The sequence below is a fragment of the Melanotaenia boesemani genome, chromosome 24, assembly GCF_017639745.1.
Source record: "Melanotaenia boesemani isolate fMelBoe1 chromosome 24, fMelBoe1.pri, whole genome shotgun sequence".
Lineage (NCBI taxonomy): Eukaryota > Metazoa > Chordata > Actinopteri > Atheriniformes > Melanotaeniidae > Melanotaenia > Melanotaenia boesemani.
The window spans coordinates 8,488,816-8,507,693 of NC_055705.1; the positions used below are offsets into that span (position 1 = coordinate 8,488,816).

Here is an 18,878-nt window from a genome sequence, read left to right on the forward strand (position 1 = left end):
CTACACTGTGGTCATAAAGGGATGGACATGGTCAGCAACAATACTCAGGTAGGCTGTGGTGGTTAAACCAGGCCATGTTGGTACTAAGGGGCCCAAAGTGGACCAGAAAATGTCTCCCACACCATTACACCAGCAGCAGCCTGAAGTGTTGATCCAAGGCAGGATGGATCCATGTTTTCATGATGTTTCCACCAAATTCTGAGCCTAGCATCTAAATGTGGAGCTGAAATAGAGACTAATCAGACCAGCAATGTTTCTCCATCTTCTATTGTAATTACACAAAACATTATTGCAAAACATCTTAAGCTTAAATAGTCTGGCTTTAATTGTGCATTAAGTACTTTTTGCATTTAACAACATTTTCCTCTCTATTACCTGCTTCTATAATAAAATTTCATTCTGGCATTAATAAAGCTGAATGAAACATTTGGTGAGTTTGCATCAGTGGAGAAGCCTTCAGTTTCAGACATAAAAGAGCATAAAAGACAAAGCTCCTGGTCAGACCCTGACCATATCTTCACCTCCATGAAATCCCTTTAGGTTCAAGTTGAGGCGTCTCTCTTTGGCAGTGGAATACAAACAAGGCATCTTGCAGAAGTGCTTTCATCTGATTTTGGAATTCCTCTCTGCTCCAACCTTCTTGGTATTTGGGCAGTAGCCTGTCCTTTAGAGATAGGCACACCTGAGATATGTGTTTTCTTGGAGCTGAAAACAGAGAAATCTGTCTAAAACTTTGCCACCTTGTACATAGAATTATTTGTTTTGGCCAAGTTTTTAAATTTAAGGATTTCTGAGAAGTTTTAAGACGCAAACTTTTAGAATTTCTTTCATATAAATCAATTTAAAGAATTAATTGTTGCTCCTGTTGGGGGATGGGAGGAGCTATTAAATTAGGGTTAAATTAAACTAATGAAATCACGGGGCACTACCAAGAATAAACTCTTGTAATTGAAAAATGAAATGAGTCTTAAGGGTTTGCATGTCAGTCTGGGACAGATCCCACACACAGGGCAGAATACGAAGATCCTGATCGGAAGCAGTGAGCTTTACAACCAGCAGTCGTCACAATATATGTACACAACAAAACAATCACAAACAACTTGAGTGTGTATTTGTGTGCTTGTGTGTTAACCTATATAAATAGGTGAAGGCAATGGGGCAGAAAAGAAGTGACAGAGTGGTTGCTGTTACTATGGGAACAGTGTTCACAAGCTGGCTGCCATGTGATCTGTAACCATGTGGGTTTTTGTGTAGACATGTGTTAGCAGGTGCAAGTTAAAAACAAGACAAAAATAACCATGTGGGCTTGCTGATTAATATTTAGGAGCAAAACCTTTCAGTTTAAAAATTAATAAAAGTATTTTATAAATCAACTCAGAAGCACACGGGAAGAGATTTTAAAACTTAAAAATATGAGCTCTCTTTGGTACAAGCTGTGAGGGATTTACAGGCTTTTAGGAAGAGCAGGAAGAAAAGCATTACAGTAATCGATTGTACAGGTGATGAAAGCATGGACCAGTGTCTCTGCATCGGCCTGTCGCACTCTGGAAATAATGTTGATGCCTTGCGTGTGTGTGTCTTTGTTACAACAGTTCTTTGAAATGGTTTGATCTTTGAAGACAAGGAGCTGGAAATGGCCTTGGTCCAGCTAAAATCAGATTACATCCAGTGATGTCTTTGTGCTCTCTAGAAGAAGGAAGCTGGTTGCTTCTTCTTAAGGCCCCAAATCCTGAAATAAACATTTTTTTTTGTTCCATTTTTAAATTTCTAATTGATTAATATCCTTAAGTCAGTCTGGCTGAATGAAGAGGCTGAGAGACTGAACTGTCCGTCACAATAATGAAGGATGTTCTTCAAGAGCCCTCTAACATGGTCTAAAATAGTTTAGTCCACACTTTCACCGGTAATTTAAACAGAATGCAGCCAGACAGACAGGGGAGAAAATGTATTTCCCTAAAAAGGTGAAGTCTGGACACCTGTTTGTGCCCCAGATCAAGTCTGTTTGACAAACAGTTCTTGAGATATAGCTTAATCAACTGATCCCAATAACGCAAACTCACATCCCAAAGATGGAAATTCAAAGTTAATTTGAAGTGAGAATGGTTGATTTTCTTTGTCATTGAGTCAACATTGTATTATAGTTTAAATCTGACCATTGAAATACCATCATTTAATCATTACCCCTAGAACTGCGCAAAACCTAAATATCGCCATAAAAAACTGATCATGGAAACAACTAAATAAAAAAAAACAAAAAAAAAAACTCATAAAGTTTTTACACTGTCATGATATAGAAGTATATTGCAAAAATGTAATGGAAACACTTTTTTTGCATTTACATGTCAACAGACGTGACGTAGGGGGTCACGTGACCAGTTCATTTCAAGTAAAGATGGTGTGGTATGACTAGACGCAGAAGGAGACGGAAATCTTTTTACAAACAATTAAAGAAACTGCCATCCTTGATAGCAAACAGCGAAATGTGAAATCTCCTTCCTCCCCAAAGTGAAGTCTCGTGTGACGATATTTTACGAGAATAATGGCTAATGCGCTAAACAACATGGAAACATCTGCAAATCACAGTTGTACTTTGTCAAAATTTTAGAAGCTTTTATTTTGTGAAAAACTGTCATGGAAGCGACTGTTTCATTGTGTTGTATGTAGATGTGCCTGCACCTGTTTGATCAGAGAACTGGGTGGCCTTATGAAATCTTATGGTGTCAGCGATATACTAATGTGTAAAATGTCCTTCTTTTCAGTGGTATATATGGGATCAAGCCCTGAATTCAGTGGATAATCTACCGTTCTATAGAATGGGGATGGACTGATGCCGAGGAAGGCGTAATCCCAAGGTGGACCAACGGAAACTTCCGAAGTATGTCAAGAGCATTTTCTTGCAGCACTGTGGCTGCAGGCTTGTAGGGGTTTGTGCAAATGTAGCAGGGCAAATTTGAGCTGCACTTCTCTGTTATTGTTGTGATACATGCCACCAGCTAGAAGTTTAGCAGGGGTCCTCTCAACCACTTATTGATGCATGGACTGCATTGAACGTGTAACATTTAGCATGTCACTGGATGGCTTTGTGTTTTAAAACTTCTTATTGTGGTCATTTTGTTCTCTGAATGTGGTTTGTATTAACATATACCATACATGTTCATGTTCAGCCTTCGTATCTCAGTACGTTTCAATATGATTAAGATTTTTGGAATTTCTGACCATTTCAAAATGTTGTATTTCGAGAACCACTTGTCGTATAAACTTGATCTTGGGCTCACAATGTGCAGAATGTGCATGTTTAGATTTAACAACAATTCATTATTATGCCCTAGAAGTTCTAGGGCATGTCTAGACATGTCTTTTGGTGTCCATATTTGGACGCCATCTTGAATAATCCAAATATCCGAGGTGGGGAGAACATACTTGGCTGCATTTGTGCCAAATTTCATGTTTCTATCCAGAAGTAAAGCATTGTTTCATCTAGCTGCTGGACTAGGTAGTCCAAAGCAGAAAGAGACGGGTGAAGGAAGTCCAGTAGTTTTCTCTGTGGAGGTGGGGCTGTGGTCAAATTTATTATTCTCTGTTGTGGTGTCCCCAAACACATCTGTGGATTTCTTGAATATAATAGTTTCTTTTTCCACTTGCTTCAGTTACGTGAGGAATTGTCCTTCAAAATTGGACAGAAATTGTCCCCTCAAATATGTGACATTCAGTCAGATCATTTCCTTAATTCATGTCTGAGTCAGAAAACACCCGTTTCCATTATCACACGAGCTTCCCCATCCTGTGCTTTTCATATTGGACCACAAACGCTGTTCATTCATCTTAAAGAAGAAAAAAGGTTTCATATTAAAATTGAGGTCATCTATACAATGAGTCTGTCCAGCATCCAGTGCTTCCACTTTGCCTGTGAAATAAGCTGTTTGTCTGAGCTCTGATAAGGTCCAAATATAAAACCTGACTTAGAAGATGAATTGATCGCTCGGTTGCTCTCCTCTATCATTCATGAGCACTGACAAGAACATGGACTTAGGAAACATGTCAAGGAGCTATATGTGCCTCTCCTGCCCTCTTCACTCCAAGGAAGGACTTAAGAAAAGGTTTATGGATAAAAGAGAAGGCAGAAAAGCAGAATACTGCAGATTTTTTAACAGGTTAATCAAGAGTAAAAGGGTGTTATTTATGTCTGCGGCGATCAATTGTTTTAAACAATCATTTGAGCCTTCAGCTGGAAACATTTACCAAGAAAATGGATCAGAAAATGAGACAAATGAGAGACAAGATGAGGAAAAAGCGCCTGCAAACAGGTGTTTGTGTCAAGGTTGTTAACAGCTTGGCATCAGTCACTCACAGAGTATACATACACACACACACACACACACACACACACACACATATGAGGGTCATGTGATCAGGATGTTATCTATGTGTTGACCTCATTTGTTCAAGAATAAAGAATATATGCAAGATTAAATGTTCCCACTTCATACCACAAGCTGATGACACATGCATCTTCAATCCTAATACATTTTTTAGGGGTCATGGATCAGGTGGGGGTCAATTCGAAGTTCATAAGGAAAAAAGGAAAATGGAGTATGACAGATACCCTCCTGACCTGTTGATGAAGTACTTTTTCAGCCAATTCTCATTCAAAATGCAAAACAGAGTAAATTTACTCCCATCACGAAATCATTCATATTCATTTTTCTCAGTTTGCCTTCATCTCCAACAACTTCCAAGCTTCAGCCTTTTATATATTTCATGTCAAAATGTGTTAAGTGTTGTTTCCACCTGTAGAAACCCTTGTTGATACCAAGCAATTCGACTGACAGCCCTGGATACAGATCTAATAATTTATTATTTATTAAAAAAACATCTAATTTGGGATTTTTCATAAAGAAATCTCAGTGGAACCAACAATTCTTCTTCTTTTCTGGTTGATGAAGCTCAGACTTGTTGATGTGAGTGTGGAAAAAAATAAAATGCTTTTTTTTCTGTGCACAGGCGGCTGTAAAACAAATCACGTTCATTACAGAGGAATTTATTTTAGCCCTTAACCTGTGTACCATGCAGCCATGATGGAAGTTTCTACTCATTATTCTGCCTCCAGATCAGGCCCAAGGTGAAGAGAATTTTATTTTCAAATACTGACATTTTAAAAACCCTGTTCCTGTGTATTTTTTTTACTCTGAATTTTAAATTACTGCAGCAGATGTGCTGGAGGCGGAGCCCTGTGGACTTTAAACATACGGTCATGAGACTGGCTGAAAGTCATGATCATGAAAAATCGTGACAACTTTAGTAATAGACGCAGACAAAAAACAATCAGTAGGATTTTATTTTCATAAACCATTAGTTTTCCTTCATAGAAAAAAACTGTGGTTTTAGCTTTGGTTAGTCATACGCAGGAAGGCCGAAAAGCTGCGGCTCAAACTCCTCCATGCTCCCGAGTCGCAGCGTGGCCTCCTGGGTCAGGCCGGGGTCCAGGTTCTCATCAGGAATCATCACCACCTGCATTCCTGCAGCCAGGGCTGCCTTTACACCATTGGGAGCGTCTTCGAACACCAAACACTTAGCAAAGACAGAAGAGAGGAAAACAAAGAGATATCATCTGATGGGTTTATCAGGTTAACAGATTTTCATTCCTGCAGACGCTTCAGAGTTCAAGCAAAAACAAAACGCAGGAAAATGGCCGCCAGGTTCATTTCCATTTAAATGTATTCACCGTGACCTTCCTCAGAGGGGTGATGGCGACCTCTGCCTGCTGGAATATGTATTTAATCTGATATTAGAGGAGTGGAGCTCAGCCCCAACTTTGACTTTGTTTATGCTTTAGTCACTGAAGGAGAAATATTCTTTACTTTGAAGCCACAATTCAGAAAAGCTGAGTTTCTGCAAAATGTAAATAAAACAGAAACTTTCTGATATTTTCTACGTCTTCATCAGCAGTCAGCAGGTAAGTTCAACGTTTAATAGATGAGTGATGCAGGTAAGACTGGTGTGTTAGAAGCTAAAAACTTTCATCTGAATATAACACGATGGTCACTAGCTGAGATTCTCCATATGTCTACCTGTGATAACCCTGGTACTACCTGTAGTAAAAAAACTTCTGTTGTAAATATTTCTGTGGTTTGTTGCAGTAGTGTTATACTTCCCATCATCCCAATGAGAAAAGCTATTGAATATTCCAACCTTGGACATTTAATAAGTCTAACCTAGAGTAAATATTAGTTAATATTCTGTGCTGTGTTAAACTGATATTGTAAAACTTAGGCTGCTTGGCTATACTAGTTAACCGTAGACTTGTATTACCAGTGTATACGGGTGTGTGTGAGTTATGTGTTAATATTATTTGTTAGTCTGTAGTATGTTATTGCTCAAGATATTCATATATAATTATTATTATTATTATTATTAATATTATCATTGTGAGTGCTTTATTATTTACAGTTATTTATAGTTTTTTATTGTTTTGTTGACTTTGTGGGTGTATCCGTGTGGGTGTGGAGGTGTATGCGTGAGTAAGAAGACGAAAGTATGTCAATCAAGGAAGTAAATATTCAGATAAGGTTAACTTTAGGGGAGAGGGGTGGGTATCTGTCTATCTTACAACACGGTCACAACAAAAAGGGGGTAATGGGATGTTTGTTTGAACCCATGTGTTATTTACTTTTTTTTTTTTTTTTTTTTTGCTTGAGTTAGCTTGGGTTGCCAAAGGTGGGGTAGGACAGGATATGCTATATTAAACTATGGAAATCAAATAATTTGCTATTTCCTTTCTTCTATCTCAGTTAATAGTATTAGCTACCTATGTTATCTTTTTAGTTTAATTTTTCAATGTACTATCAACAGTTGAGTTGAATATTTTATCTTTGCATGTGTACAGTCCTAATATAACTTATAAAAGGATGAGTATATTAGAGGTACTTCTGAAAAAAAAACCATATGGTGACCAAGGATGTACCTAGATTAAGTAATATATCATGTTATAGGTTTTTCTTCAGCAAACACAAAGTTAAAGCTGTGGCCATTATGGTAAAGCTCCATATTATACATTCTTTCAACAATTTCATACGGGTGTCAGAGGTCCAACAACATTTTTTAAAGTGTATTACCCCAAATTCAGCCTTGGTCATTAATTTCAGCCATTCCAAATGTGGCTCTAGTGATCTCTAATGAGAACGGGCTGTGTCTATATTTGAACCTTTAAATGTTCATGAGTGCCTGTCCACGCCTCTCTGGAAGAGGCTCCGGCTTTCGCTGCCGCCCGCTCAATGATTTTAAAGGGCTCAGCTAGCCGGGGGACGCGTCAACGACAGTATTTACTATCAGGGCGGTGGTTATTTCCCTTTCTGAGGTCACAAAGGGAAATATCTCAGACTCACCCGTTTGAGCACACATTTGCTAAAATGTGGAGCATTTTTGGGCCTCATACACAGGCTATGAGGACACGTATAATGGTTGGAAAACCTTTAGAAAGTGAATTTTGCATATTATGGGACTTTTAATAATGAAATTACAGAACACACCCAAGATACTCTAGGAAGGATTGATGGTCAAAATGCAAATATACAATTAAACTCTACAAAAAGGAAATTGCATTGGTATCAGTGTATGCTCCCAATTCTTTCGATAGGACATTTTATGATACACGCACTAGAATACTTTTAGATCTCACAGACTACTCTTATAATAGAAGCTGACTTTAATGCTGTTAGGAATCGTAAAAAGATAGGACTGGCATAAATCAAAATAGTATGCAAAAATCTGCATTAGCGGCTCTGCGTCAATGGGCATCTGATCTAGGGGTAGCAGACACCTGGCGAGTGGCCAATCCAACTTTATGTGATTTTTTTTCCACCTTTCAACTAGGTATAAATCCTTTTCTAGAATATATATTGTCTTTGCCACTGAGAACATTTTCTCTAATATTATAAATTCCTCCTTATTGCCTATGACTTTCACAGATCACAAGGCGGTCTTCTGCATAGCATCCATTGACAATACTTCAGCTCGTGCAGCCAGATGGCGGCTTAATACAACCTTACTGAAGGATAAGAATTTCAGAACACAGTTTGAGGAAAAATGTTCAGAGTTTATACAGTTCAACAGGAAATTGTTTCCATGGATCCAGACTTAGTTATTTATTAGATATGAAAATTACGAAAATCAATTTGCTGACATTCTAACCATTAAATCTAAAGATCGGATGTTGAAAACTGAACCCAAACAAATAAACTCAGTTTTCCAATCATTTTATGCTGTGCTTCTACCTGCGATGAATAAACTAGAACTACCCTGCTTTGCTGAAGCAGAGGCAAAGAAACTGGCTGAACTTATTAGAAGTAGAACAACAGACAGGATTTTAGCATTCTGGAATATTTTAGGTCCACTGCTTCTAAATACAATACATTATTTTATAAAAAAAAAAAGGACTTTTCTAAGAATATAAATTATAGACCTTTGTCATTACTGGACTGTGATGTCAAGATATATGACAAGGTGCTTGCTTGCAGACTCCAGGCTCACATGATTACACTTGTTCCCTGTGATCAAACTGGTTTTATTAAATATCGTCTGGCTTGTGACAATCTCAGATGGCTATTTCACATTGCGAATGCAGTAGGGAACGGTAACTCAGCAGCAGTGTTGTCTTAGAGTGGTCCTATCTGTGGTCTGCATTAGAAAAAATGTGATTGGGAGAGGGATTTATTTCAATTATTAGGGTGCTGTATACCAATCCATCTGTAAGGGTATTGACAGGCAAATACTGTTCTTCTCTATTTGATGTTTCCAGGTCCTCAAGACAAGGTTACTCCTGTTTTATAAAGGGTGCGTGAGCAGCACGTAACAGCTGCGCCGCGGCTTCTGCTGCTATTCGCGGCCATTTTAGTCAATGGTTTGTTGTGTACCGGGTGCGTCGCAGTGCGTATCAGAAACGTCCCAGAAGCGTGTTGTCGCGGCTCTCCGCTAAATTTATGCGCTGAGTCTATTTTTGACGCTTCACGCACCCAGAATGCATCAATTCCGCAGTTCAGATAGGAGCAGACAGGAATTCAGACACGGGAGCAGTGTAAAAGCTTCTGGTTTTCTTCAAAATAAAAACCCCCGTGCAGATTTGCGCTACTAAACCATGAAAACATGACATGTTTAACCGGCCAGGGGGTCTCAGTGTTTTGTTTTGTCATCATAGACCACGAGACGTTTATCCTGGAAGTGGAGAATCACAAGATTCCCCACTTCTCCTGTGATTTCGTGATCTCGCGGCTCCTGCTAGGTGTACTGCACCCGCAGGCACTCCACACCTGACACGCTGCTGGTATAAAATTCTGCTCCATGCAGGTCGGAACGAAACCGTGGCGCAGCCGTAACGTGACGCACACGCACCTGGTATAAAGAAGGGGTTACCCTTTGAGTCCACTCTCATTTGCTTTATCACTGGAACCACTACCTGAAACAGTGTGCCAATATTTGCCCGATCTCAATTCACAATACTCAGTATTCTATATCCCTATATGCTGATGATATATTATTAGTTTTAGTGGATATAACAAACTTTGTCCCTCCTTTACTTACTATTTTTGATCAGTTTGGTAGAACATTTGGTTTTAGGATTAACTGGCAGAAATCAGCACTGCTACCATTATTACAAAATAATGCTAGTGTAGCGGCTAACTCACCGCTCTTGATACTGGTAGTGCAACACTTTCCATACCTTTGAATAGAAATATTATGCTTCTCTATTGTTAAAAAAATGATTAGAGGTTTTTAAGAAAATAACATATGATTTGGACAGATGGATGGATCTACCATCTCCTTATAGCCATTATAAAGATGAATATGCTACCTAGAATTAATTTTATACCTTACATAATATTGCTTGTTCCCCTAGTGGGCAGTTGGGAAAAATTACACAAAGATGCTTACAAATTCATCTGGAAAAGCAAGAAGTCTTGTTTGAAAATTGCTATTCTCCAGCCAAATAAAAGGACGGAGGGTTGTCATTACCAAATTTTAAAGTCTTTTTCTGGGTTTTTACTCTTCACTCACTCACTACATGGTTTAATTCCACAGCAATTGGTGGTAAATTGGTGTAATAGTGTAAATTAGAAGAAAACAGTGTATACATGGTCTCTTAGACAGGTACTATTATTAAATTAAAATTAAAATGTGCAAGTTGAAATTTGGTGCAACTGTATTGTATCTGATCACAACAAAAAGCTACATAACATTACAACTCAGTGGCACTTGAACATCCCAATTTTTAATAATTTTAATTTACGAATTGGAGGCAGACCCATCCAATTCCCACAATGGAGAGACCAGGGGATTCATCTGCTTAGTGATATCTATGTTGGGAATGGCTTGCACACATTTCAAGATATTAAGGCTAGTTTTAATTTACAGAACACATCTTTTGTTTTCTTTTACTTGGAGATTAGAGCTGCAAATAATGTGCAAAGCCTACAAAATGAAGTCAACTTATTTGAACAAAACTTGTTTGAGCTTTTAGATAAGTTCAAAAGAAGGGGGGTGGTCATTACTATATATCAACACATTTTTAAAAAAATGTTTATAAGCCTTTAGTTCTAGATGCATTACAGAGAAGAGATATACCAAACTTTGACTGGAAATATGCATGGACTAATTTAATTTAATTTTCCAGAAACCCAGATCATCATATTATCAATTTGTGCACAGATGCTATTTAACACCCTGCAACCTTTACTGTATGAAGGTCCTGGATCCTTTATGTACATTATGCCCTCAGAACAAACTGGGGACTTTCATGCATATAGTCAGGAAATGCCAACCTGCTTCCGAACTTTTGAAAGGTTGTGACTGCTTTAGCTTTGATTACAGCGCAAAGTCAGTAAACCTGCAAACACTTATTTTAAATAACTTATCCACAATAAATGCATCCCTTTGTGAAAAATGAATAGTACCTGCTGGTCTTAGAGCAGCAAAAAGTCATAATAATAATACCTGTTGCAGTAAGATGGAAACCACCTCATATATTTAATATCTCCCATTGGTATCTGATTTTCCTTGATATCATCTATCTGGAAATATCTACAGCCCAGACGCATAATGCAAAACAACAAAATATCTTATTTTGGCATATGGCAGCAGATCATATGAAAGCCAGTCTTGAGAGATGAATTTAAGATTGATTCACCTTTTTGCAGCTATCCTTGTCCAGTTCTTGATATCAATACTTTTTTTTCTTTATTAATAGCTATGACTTGTTTTCATTGAAGTGATTAAGGTCCAAGGGGTGGGTAGGGTAGGGTAGGGTAGGGGGAGAAAATAGGTGTATAATATTTGTTTGACATAGATGACACAGCTTTAAAAAATGTACATAACATTACATTTGTTTTTAATCTCAAGCTCTACTTATATTTAGGTAGCTACTAGGTAATTATTTTTCATTAGTTGTCTCAAAAAACACATTAAAAAAAGAGAATATTTAAAGATCTCAAAACATTTTCCCCATCATAATCACCAGTACTGCAGTGGAAAATGACCTGAGCAATAGAAAAGCTGTTATTAATATTTCCTAAAGCACTCACTTTTAATTTAAAACCCTGGCAAATAAAGTTGATCATGTTCTGCTCCTTCTTCCTAAAAAACATGTAAAATCCAAACACTTTACAGAAGACTGAACTGTATTTTTTGCTGAAATTCAGATTATCAATGTTTTCTGGCAGAAAAGTGCTGACCAGGCTATTCGTCCTGCTTCTCCACTATTTCCACTGTTTATTACAAAACCTCTTTACCCTTCTTTTTGTATCGTCTTTTTTCCAAATTCTCTTCTTTTATGAATTTAAAAACTGAGTCACATATTGTTGTAGTATACACTTAAGTAGAGGTAACACATTCCTCATGGAAATAAACACTTACAGAATATAAGACATTACCATGAAGACATCGCTGTGTGTTGAATGTTAATGAGCTTTACTCTTAACATATTTTGCTTCCAACATGAAAACGAGATGTAAAAGAGCACTGGCGCAGTGGCGAGTGAGTAAATGACAGTGACAGATGGCCCATCGCATTTTTTAAATGATCCTGGAGCCTGGGGTAGCATGAGTGAGGAATGTGTAACATGTCTTCAGTTATGTTGTGGGGGAAATAAAACCAAAACTGATGACTAACAGAAACTCAGAGGTTGATTCAGAGGGCTCTGCCTCCTCAAGGCTAGTTTTGATGATGGCTTTGTAACAGATTAACGTGGTGTAATATTAAGAAAATGCTTGAAATGTTTATAATGAACTCAAATTCATTATTGGCACTTAAAACTCCATAAATCCAACAGTCACTGGATTTCACAAGAATTAAAATGTTCTTTCAGCCAAGGAGTTTAACTTTAGGACATCAAAATGTCAAGAAACACAAATTCTTGTTTTTAACCCATTACTGGGCAAAAGACTATATTTGTACACTTTATTGTACATATAAAATGCCTCTGCACACTAGTCCATTAAATCACAGAACCACACTGAGAATTTCCAAGTATTTTAATGACTGCCCGGTAGAGGGTTAAAGAAAACAATAATAAACATGGTTAGTTTTTACCTACTCACTGTATATCATATTGTAATGGACTCAGTCTGTTGTTGGCTAAAAAAGGAAAACCAGATTCTTGTCCAACACATTAAAAGACCTGATTTTCGTCTTCCTTTAAAACTATTTTCCTCACAGTGACTTAATCCTTTAAATACAATCCGCTTTATTTATATAGCACATTTTAAAAACACAGGGTTACCAATGTGCTGTAAATTTTAAAACATAACTGCAATACTTAAAAAGACAAACACACACCCAGGCTAACACACTTCTAAGGCTAAACAAATAAAAAGCTAAAACACAGTAAAAGCAATTAAAAGATAACGATACAATAAAAGAAATTCAAAGGATAGAAGAAGAAACACGCTTTAAACTTTAAGATCCACTAAAATAAAATGAGAACAAATGACAGGACTAAAATCACTTTACAAGACTAAGATATAACTAAAACATTCAAAAGCCTAAAATTACCTTAGAAGACCAGCAGAGACCCTCATTCTGTGTTAAAAGCCAAGGAGTAAAAATGTGATTTAAGATGGGATTTAAAAGTTTCAAATGTGGGGTCAGCTTGATCTGGGCGGGGAGCTTGTTCCACAGTTTGGGTGCCAGCACTGGAAAAGCTCGGTCACCAGGTAGAACTGATCTGCAGACCTCAGTGCCTTTTAAAGGCCCATTTATGCTCCCTTACATACGTAGTACGGACGCTCGTTTCAAGCATTGTCATATGTCTCCACCCTTTATACTTCTATGCTTCTTCCATGTTGCAATCATCAATCTGGAAATATCTACAGCCTGGATCCATGATGCAGAACAACAACAAACCTTGTGTTTTGGCATATTTCAGCAGGTCATATTAAAACCAGCTTTTTGCAGCTATCCTTGTCCTTGTTTTCTTTATTAATAGCTATGATTTGTTTTCATTGAAGTGATTGGGTAGGGTAGGGGGAGAAAATAGGTTTATATTTTTTGTTTGACATAGATGACATTGATTAAACGAAGTGTAAATAATCATCACCATCTTGCATCCTACCTGTTTTGTGAGAGCTCTCCAGCCAGTAAAAGTCAGTTTTATCTTGACTCGTCTTATCTCTTTTAGTTTCTTTCTCTTTTCCTTTCATCCTGCAATAATGCCCTGTTGCTTTTCCTAGAGAAGTCCCACACCTTCTAAATGGCCGGTGTCATTATATCCGCTTGCTAACATGTGATGTGGTGCATAAAGCAAAACTCATCTGCAATGTCCCAGTTTCTCAGCCTCGGGAAGCTGCTGGGCAGCAACAAGTCTGTAAGGACTTTGGAGAGTTATATACTGCATCTAAATGTTTAAACTCTGTTAGCTCTTTCACACTGGGAGCGTTCTATGCCAGTTCTAAATCCCAAACCTAATTCTGAACTGCCCAGTACGTTCAGACTTAAAAGTTGTTTGGAATCTGAAAAGTCGATTCTCAAGTGAAACCAAAGGAACGGAGTTTCTTCTTCACCATATGCAACATCATCAGGAGCCAAAGGAAGAGTTTACCTGCATGGCATGTCTGTAAAACTTTAAAGTTGCTGTGTTATGTTGTCTGGTAACCAGTATGAAGTTTGCAAGGCTAGTTATGTAAGTTTATGTTGACATCCTAACATCTTACCAAAATTTCTTGGTCGTCTGCATATATTGTTTATTTAGGGAAACTGTAGGTTACAATCGAACCCAGTGACTTAACCATAATCTTTCATGACCCAATCTCCAAACTGTTTACGTTTAATTCCACAAAGTCCTCCCACTTTTGTCCCGGTTAAACTGGTGTGAAACCACAAAAGCTATGACAATCCAGAATGGTGTCAGAACCAGAACCAGAGTACAGTGTGTGACCGTAAAAGTGCTTAAGCTACAACCATTTCTGAGACACCTCTTGAACTAACAGAAGGTAATAATTTTCTCCTAAATTTTCTGCAGGCTAATATTGTAATTCATAATAACTTGACTAGGAGATAGATTACCACTAAGCTGAGTTTTACCAGTAAGCAATGGCTCAAAGAAAAGTGCATATCATAATTAAACCAAAAATAAGTCTGTGCAGTTCTCAAATCCTCCCTGTCTTCATTTGCTTTACTGAGGAGGACCTGCAGCAAGATTTAACCAATAATCTGAATTCTACAGTGATAAAAAGTTCAGCAGATTAAAGAGCAAAAACAGGGAAATAGATTTGTATATTCAGTGCACTTTAAACCATTTAATGACCAATTAAAGATGGTCAGAGTTGATTAAAAAAAAAAAAGCTTTTCAGAACACTGCAGGGAAAACAGCAAAGCATTCATTCTGATTTTATTATTTTAGCATTTTATAGAAACTTGATCATTTTTCTTTGTTCTAAAATATCTGTCGTATGAACCTGACCATGTGGCCAAATTAAGCTTAAAATGGAAACAAAAAACTAAACAGGTTATAAACTAGGGAGTAAAGGTGCACAGACAGCTCTTCCTTCACAGTGGATTAGTGCTGATTCGTTTTATTTTGAAAGCTTGTGAAACGCTTTCAGAGGAAAGAAAGCCAAAGAAAGTATGAGTTGGGCAGTTCCTGAGTCATTGTTACCACATTGTTGTGGCATCATTATCTACACATTGAAAGAATTCTCCAGCTCTATCCACCCTGAACATTTTCTAACGTTCTGATTTCTCGGCGCAAGATTTCTTAAATTCCTGGTAAGGGATTGGTTTGTAAGAAAGTAGTGTAACAATACATTAGCATATGCCAGTAAAATAAAATCCCTTTTGATTATTATTATATGATTATGGTTTTCTTATCCTTTGGTTACCCTGTGAAGTTAACTGTTTTGGACACAGAGTGCAATCATTTCTTAAATTATCACAGAGACCAATTTAAAGCTATGCAGTAATAAAAACAGCCAGATTTTGTAACTTTGAAGTTAAAACTTTCAGACAGACACTACAGTGGGTCTGGTTCTGTTCAGGAGCCTCGGGAGCTTGGTGCTTTCTGCCGAACCAGTCCAGGTTCGTACCAGTTTAATCAGAACTGGGAGGACTTTAGTCTGTGGAAGTAAAAATAAACCAGTCTTTTTCTTGTAGTAGTTATAACTACTGTGTTTATTTTGTCGCTAACAAACTTTTGCTCCCCCCTTCAACCCAGTAGTTCACAGTTATGTGCAAATTTGCTGCTCAAACTAACTTCAATACGAGAAAAGGAGACCAACACCAATGAAGAAGATGACAGCCAATGTGCGTGTGAGCGGGGACGAACGACCACTGTGATTGGCTTATGTGTGGAAAGAGGCGGGGCTTGGGGGAATGTATTATTCCTCATTGTTGCCTACTTAGCAACTTTGTCGCAATATTTAGCGAGTTTTCAGACCCGTCTAGCGACTTTTAAATAAAAGCAACTAGCGACAAATCTAGCAACTTTTTCTGGTATTATTGGAGACTTTTGGAGACTGACGTGAATAAATGTCGTTTACTCTTCCCAATGATGAGCGGGTGCTTGGCAGACCCCCCCCCCCCCCCGTCCACAGGGGAGCTCCTAGTAGAAAATGAAACGTACAAAGCTGCTGCTGGATGATCCTGTGCTGGTTTACCGTCAGAATAATGTTTATTAATGAAGAGCGTGGACAAAAATATTTAAAAAGTTAAAAGTGGTGTAACATGTTCCAGACTCCTAACTAATAAAAGAAAATAGGCTACACTTAAAAAAATAAAGAAAATATTGACACAATTATTATTTTATTTATTTCTAAACATTTTTAGGTTGTCTATCAATTTTTGCCTTCCCCACAACGTCCGTCTTTATGGCAGCATCCATTACAACTATATGTACCAGGCTGATTATGCTAATTAGCGACTTTTAGGACAGCCAATAGCTACTTTTCTTACTGAGAAATTGGGAACAGTGGCTGGAGAGGAGCATCAGTCCCTGAAGCTTTTTATTGCCGTTCTGCTTCGACTAAAAAGTGAAAATCAAATTAAATCATCAAATCTGATTTGATTTGACAAGTTCTGTGTCTACTTATCTTGTATTAGTGCGACCAGTAAGATTTTTTTTTGTTGTTGGTTCAACTGCTGCACAAAGAAATGTGAATGGTAAACATTGTAATTTCTGAATTTATTGTTTAAGTATTTATCAATAATACATTGAAAATTAAAGGAAATGTGAATATATGCTGCACCCCTAAATTTTCTGATTGCACTCCTAAAGATTTAAGTTAGTGTGCTGTGCTCCACGTAAAAAAAGTTAGTCCGGAGCCCTGGTCTGGAGACTCGGTCATGAAAGCTGATGGTAAAGTGGTCATGCTTGATTATAACACAGTGGGACATAGTGAGAGGTAAGTAAGTGAGAGTAAGTGAGAGGTGGTCCTTGATCAGTTTTTTCTTCAGAAGTGGCTGCTACATGGGCTGAATTCTGCAGCCGTTACCAGGTTTACTGGCCAATGACCATCATGCTCTCCAGCAGCTCAAAAGATGGACATGTGACACCATGTCCAGCTCCACTTTTGTCCAAGTCTGTTTAACTGTTGAGGTGTTCCTTGTTTTTTTTTTGTTTTTTTTTTTTAATATATATATATATATATATATTTTCATCTGAATACACCAGCTGGTTCAAAATTAGGTTTGGGAACAAGAACTGACACGGTGCCCTGTCATATGAAAGGGTTAAATGTGAAGGCATCCATAGACAAAACACTGAACCAAAATCTTTTTGAGTAAAGCTGAGATAAAAATAAATAAATAAAAAAGCTTGATTATGTTTGTGGAAGCTAGGGATGTGGAAAAGTACTATATGAAATCACTGAAAATACTTAATAACTCAAAGCCCGGCAGCTGTGTAGTGTTAGCTAACACAATGGTGCTAGCATTGTGTTAGCTAACACAATGGCGCTAGCATCGTCATGTTCACATGCTGTTACTTCCATTTAGTTTCCAGTGTTCAGTCATGGTGGAAAACACAGTATCTTTATCTGCCATGGTTTTGGTCTTATGTTGTTCATGTGACTTTGCATGTGTAGACACTAGAAAGGCAGGTAGTGGAAAGAGTCTGTAGAGCCTAAATCAATGATTGATAGGTGAATGTCTCGGGACTAGGGAGATATTATAAGCTTTGTCAAAGTAATAACAAGCCAGTTTAATATTCAAACAAAAAAAAGTTGATATTTTAATTGCACCTGATTTGAATATCTGGATTCTGAAGCTTTCCCCAGGTGTAATGGTTTGTATGATTAATGACAGCAGAAGAACTTGTTCTCTTCCTCCTATCAGCGTGAACTAGTTCACTTTCATGTTTCATTAATCTTATTCAGGCTGCCGAGCTCTTTTTTTTTTTGAAAAATCTTCTGTCTCATCCACAGTGTTACTTCATATTTGTGAAAAATGTCTCAACTCCTCACAGAAAAGAGCGAGCTGCTTTCTCTTTCACTTTTGATCCTCAAAGTTGGCAAGAACATCCCATCACTCATCCCAGATGATGGTGAACTGCCGTGTTTATACTAAAGGGACATGAGATTTTCTTTATGTGCTTTGTACATAAGGTCATATGTGGTAATAAACACTCACTGGCAACTTTCTTAGTTTAGCTGCTACAAGCTGAGCATCAGAATGAGTAAAAAGGGGAATTTAAGTGACTCTGAATGTGGAATGGTTGTTGGTCTGAGTATTTACTGGGATTTTCACACACAACCATCTCTAGGGTTTACAGAGAATGGTCTGAAGAAGAGAAAATATCCAGTGAGCAGCAGTTGTCTGGACCAGAATGTCTTGTTGATGTCAGAGGTCAGAGGAGAATGGGCAGACTGGTTGGAGATGATAGAAAGACAACTGGAAGCACTGGTTCCAATCAAGGTCTGCAGAATAGTATCGTCCAGCCTATACCCGCCTACCTATCTAACAAAATTTTTTGAGCTTAAGTCTTCAGCTTTTTGCATTTTATCGATTTTATTTTAGCTTTTTTCTTTCTGTTTTTATTTAAGTTCTTTTATTTCTTTTAAAGTTTGTTTCTAATGCACCTATTATTGCTTCCTGCACCTGCTGTAATGCTTTTAATGTTTTATGTAAAGCACTTTGCACAGGGTGAACATTTTTACATTTCCTCTAGAACAGGTAACAATCTGATGCTATTTATTTTAAATTTGTTGATGGACAAAGTCGTTTTACTCTTAGGGCTGGGTATCGTCACTAATTTCCTGAATTGATTTGATTCAATTCATAACCTATTTCGATTCGATTTCTATTAAATCCGATTCGATATCAATTCATATCGATTCATTTCCAGCAAATTTTTACAGCTAATTTTTCTTGAATATTAAAGACGTTCTCAGATAACTGTTTTT

At 37.5% G+C, this 18,878-nt stretch overlaps 1 protein-coding gene across 1 annotated transcript in view; it reads right to left on the reverse strand.

Moving 5' to 3' along the window:
- Positions 1–5,317: 5,317 nt before the first annotated feature.
- The window catches only part of LOC121635438 (pseudouridine 5'-phosphatase), a 38,044-nt gene continuing 24,483 nt past the window's right edge, over positions 5,318–18,878 (reverse strand). Inside the window, exon 5 of the mRNA XM_041978576.1 lies at positions 5,318–5,568. Coding sequence (XP_041834510.1) covers positions 5,392–5,568 — 177 coding nt within the window. The 3' untranslated portion in view covers positions 5,318–5,391. The remainder of the gene's footprint in view (positions 5,569–18,878) is intronic.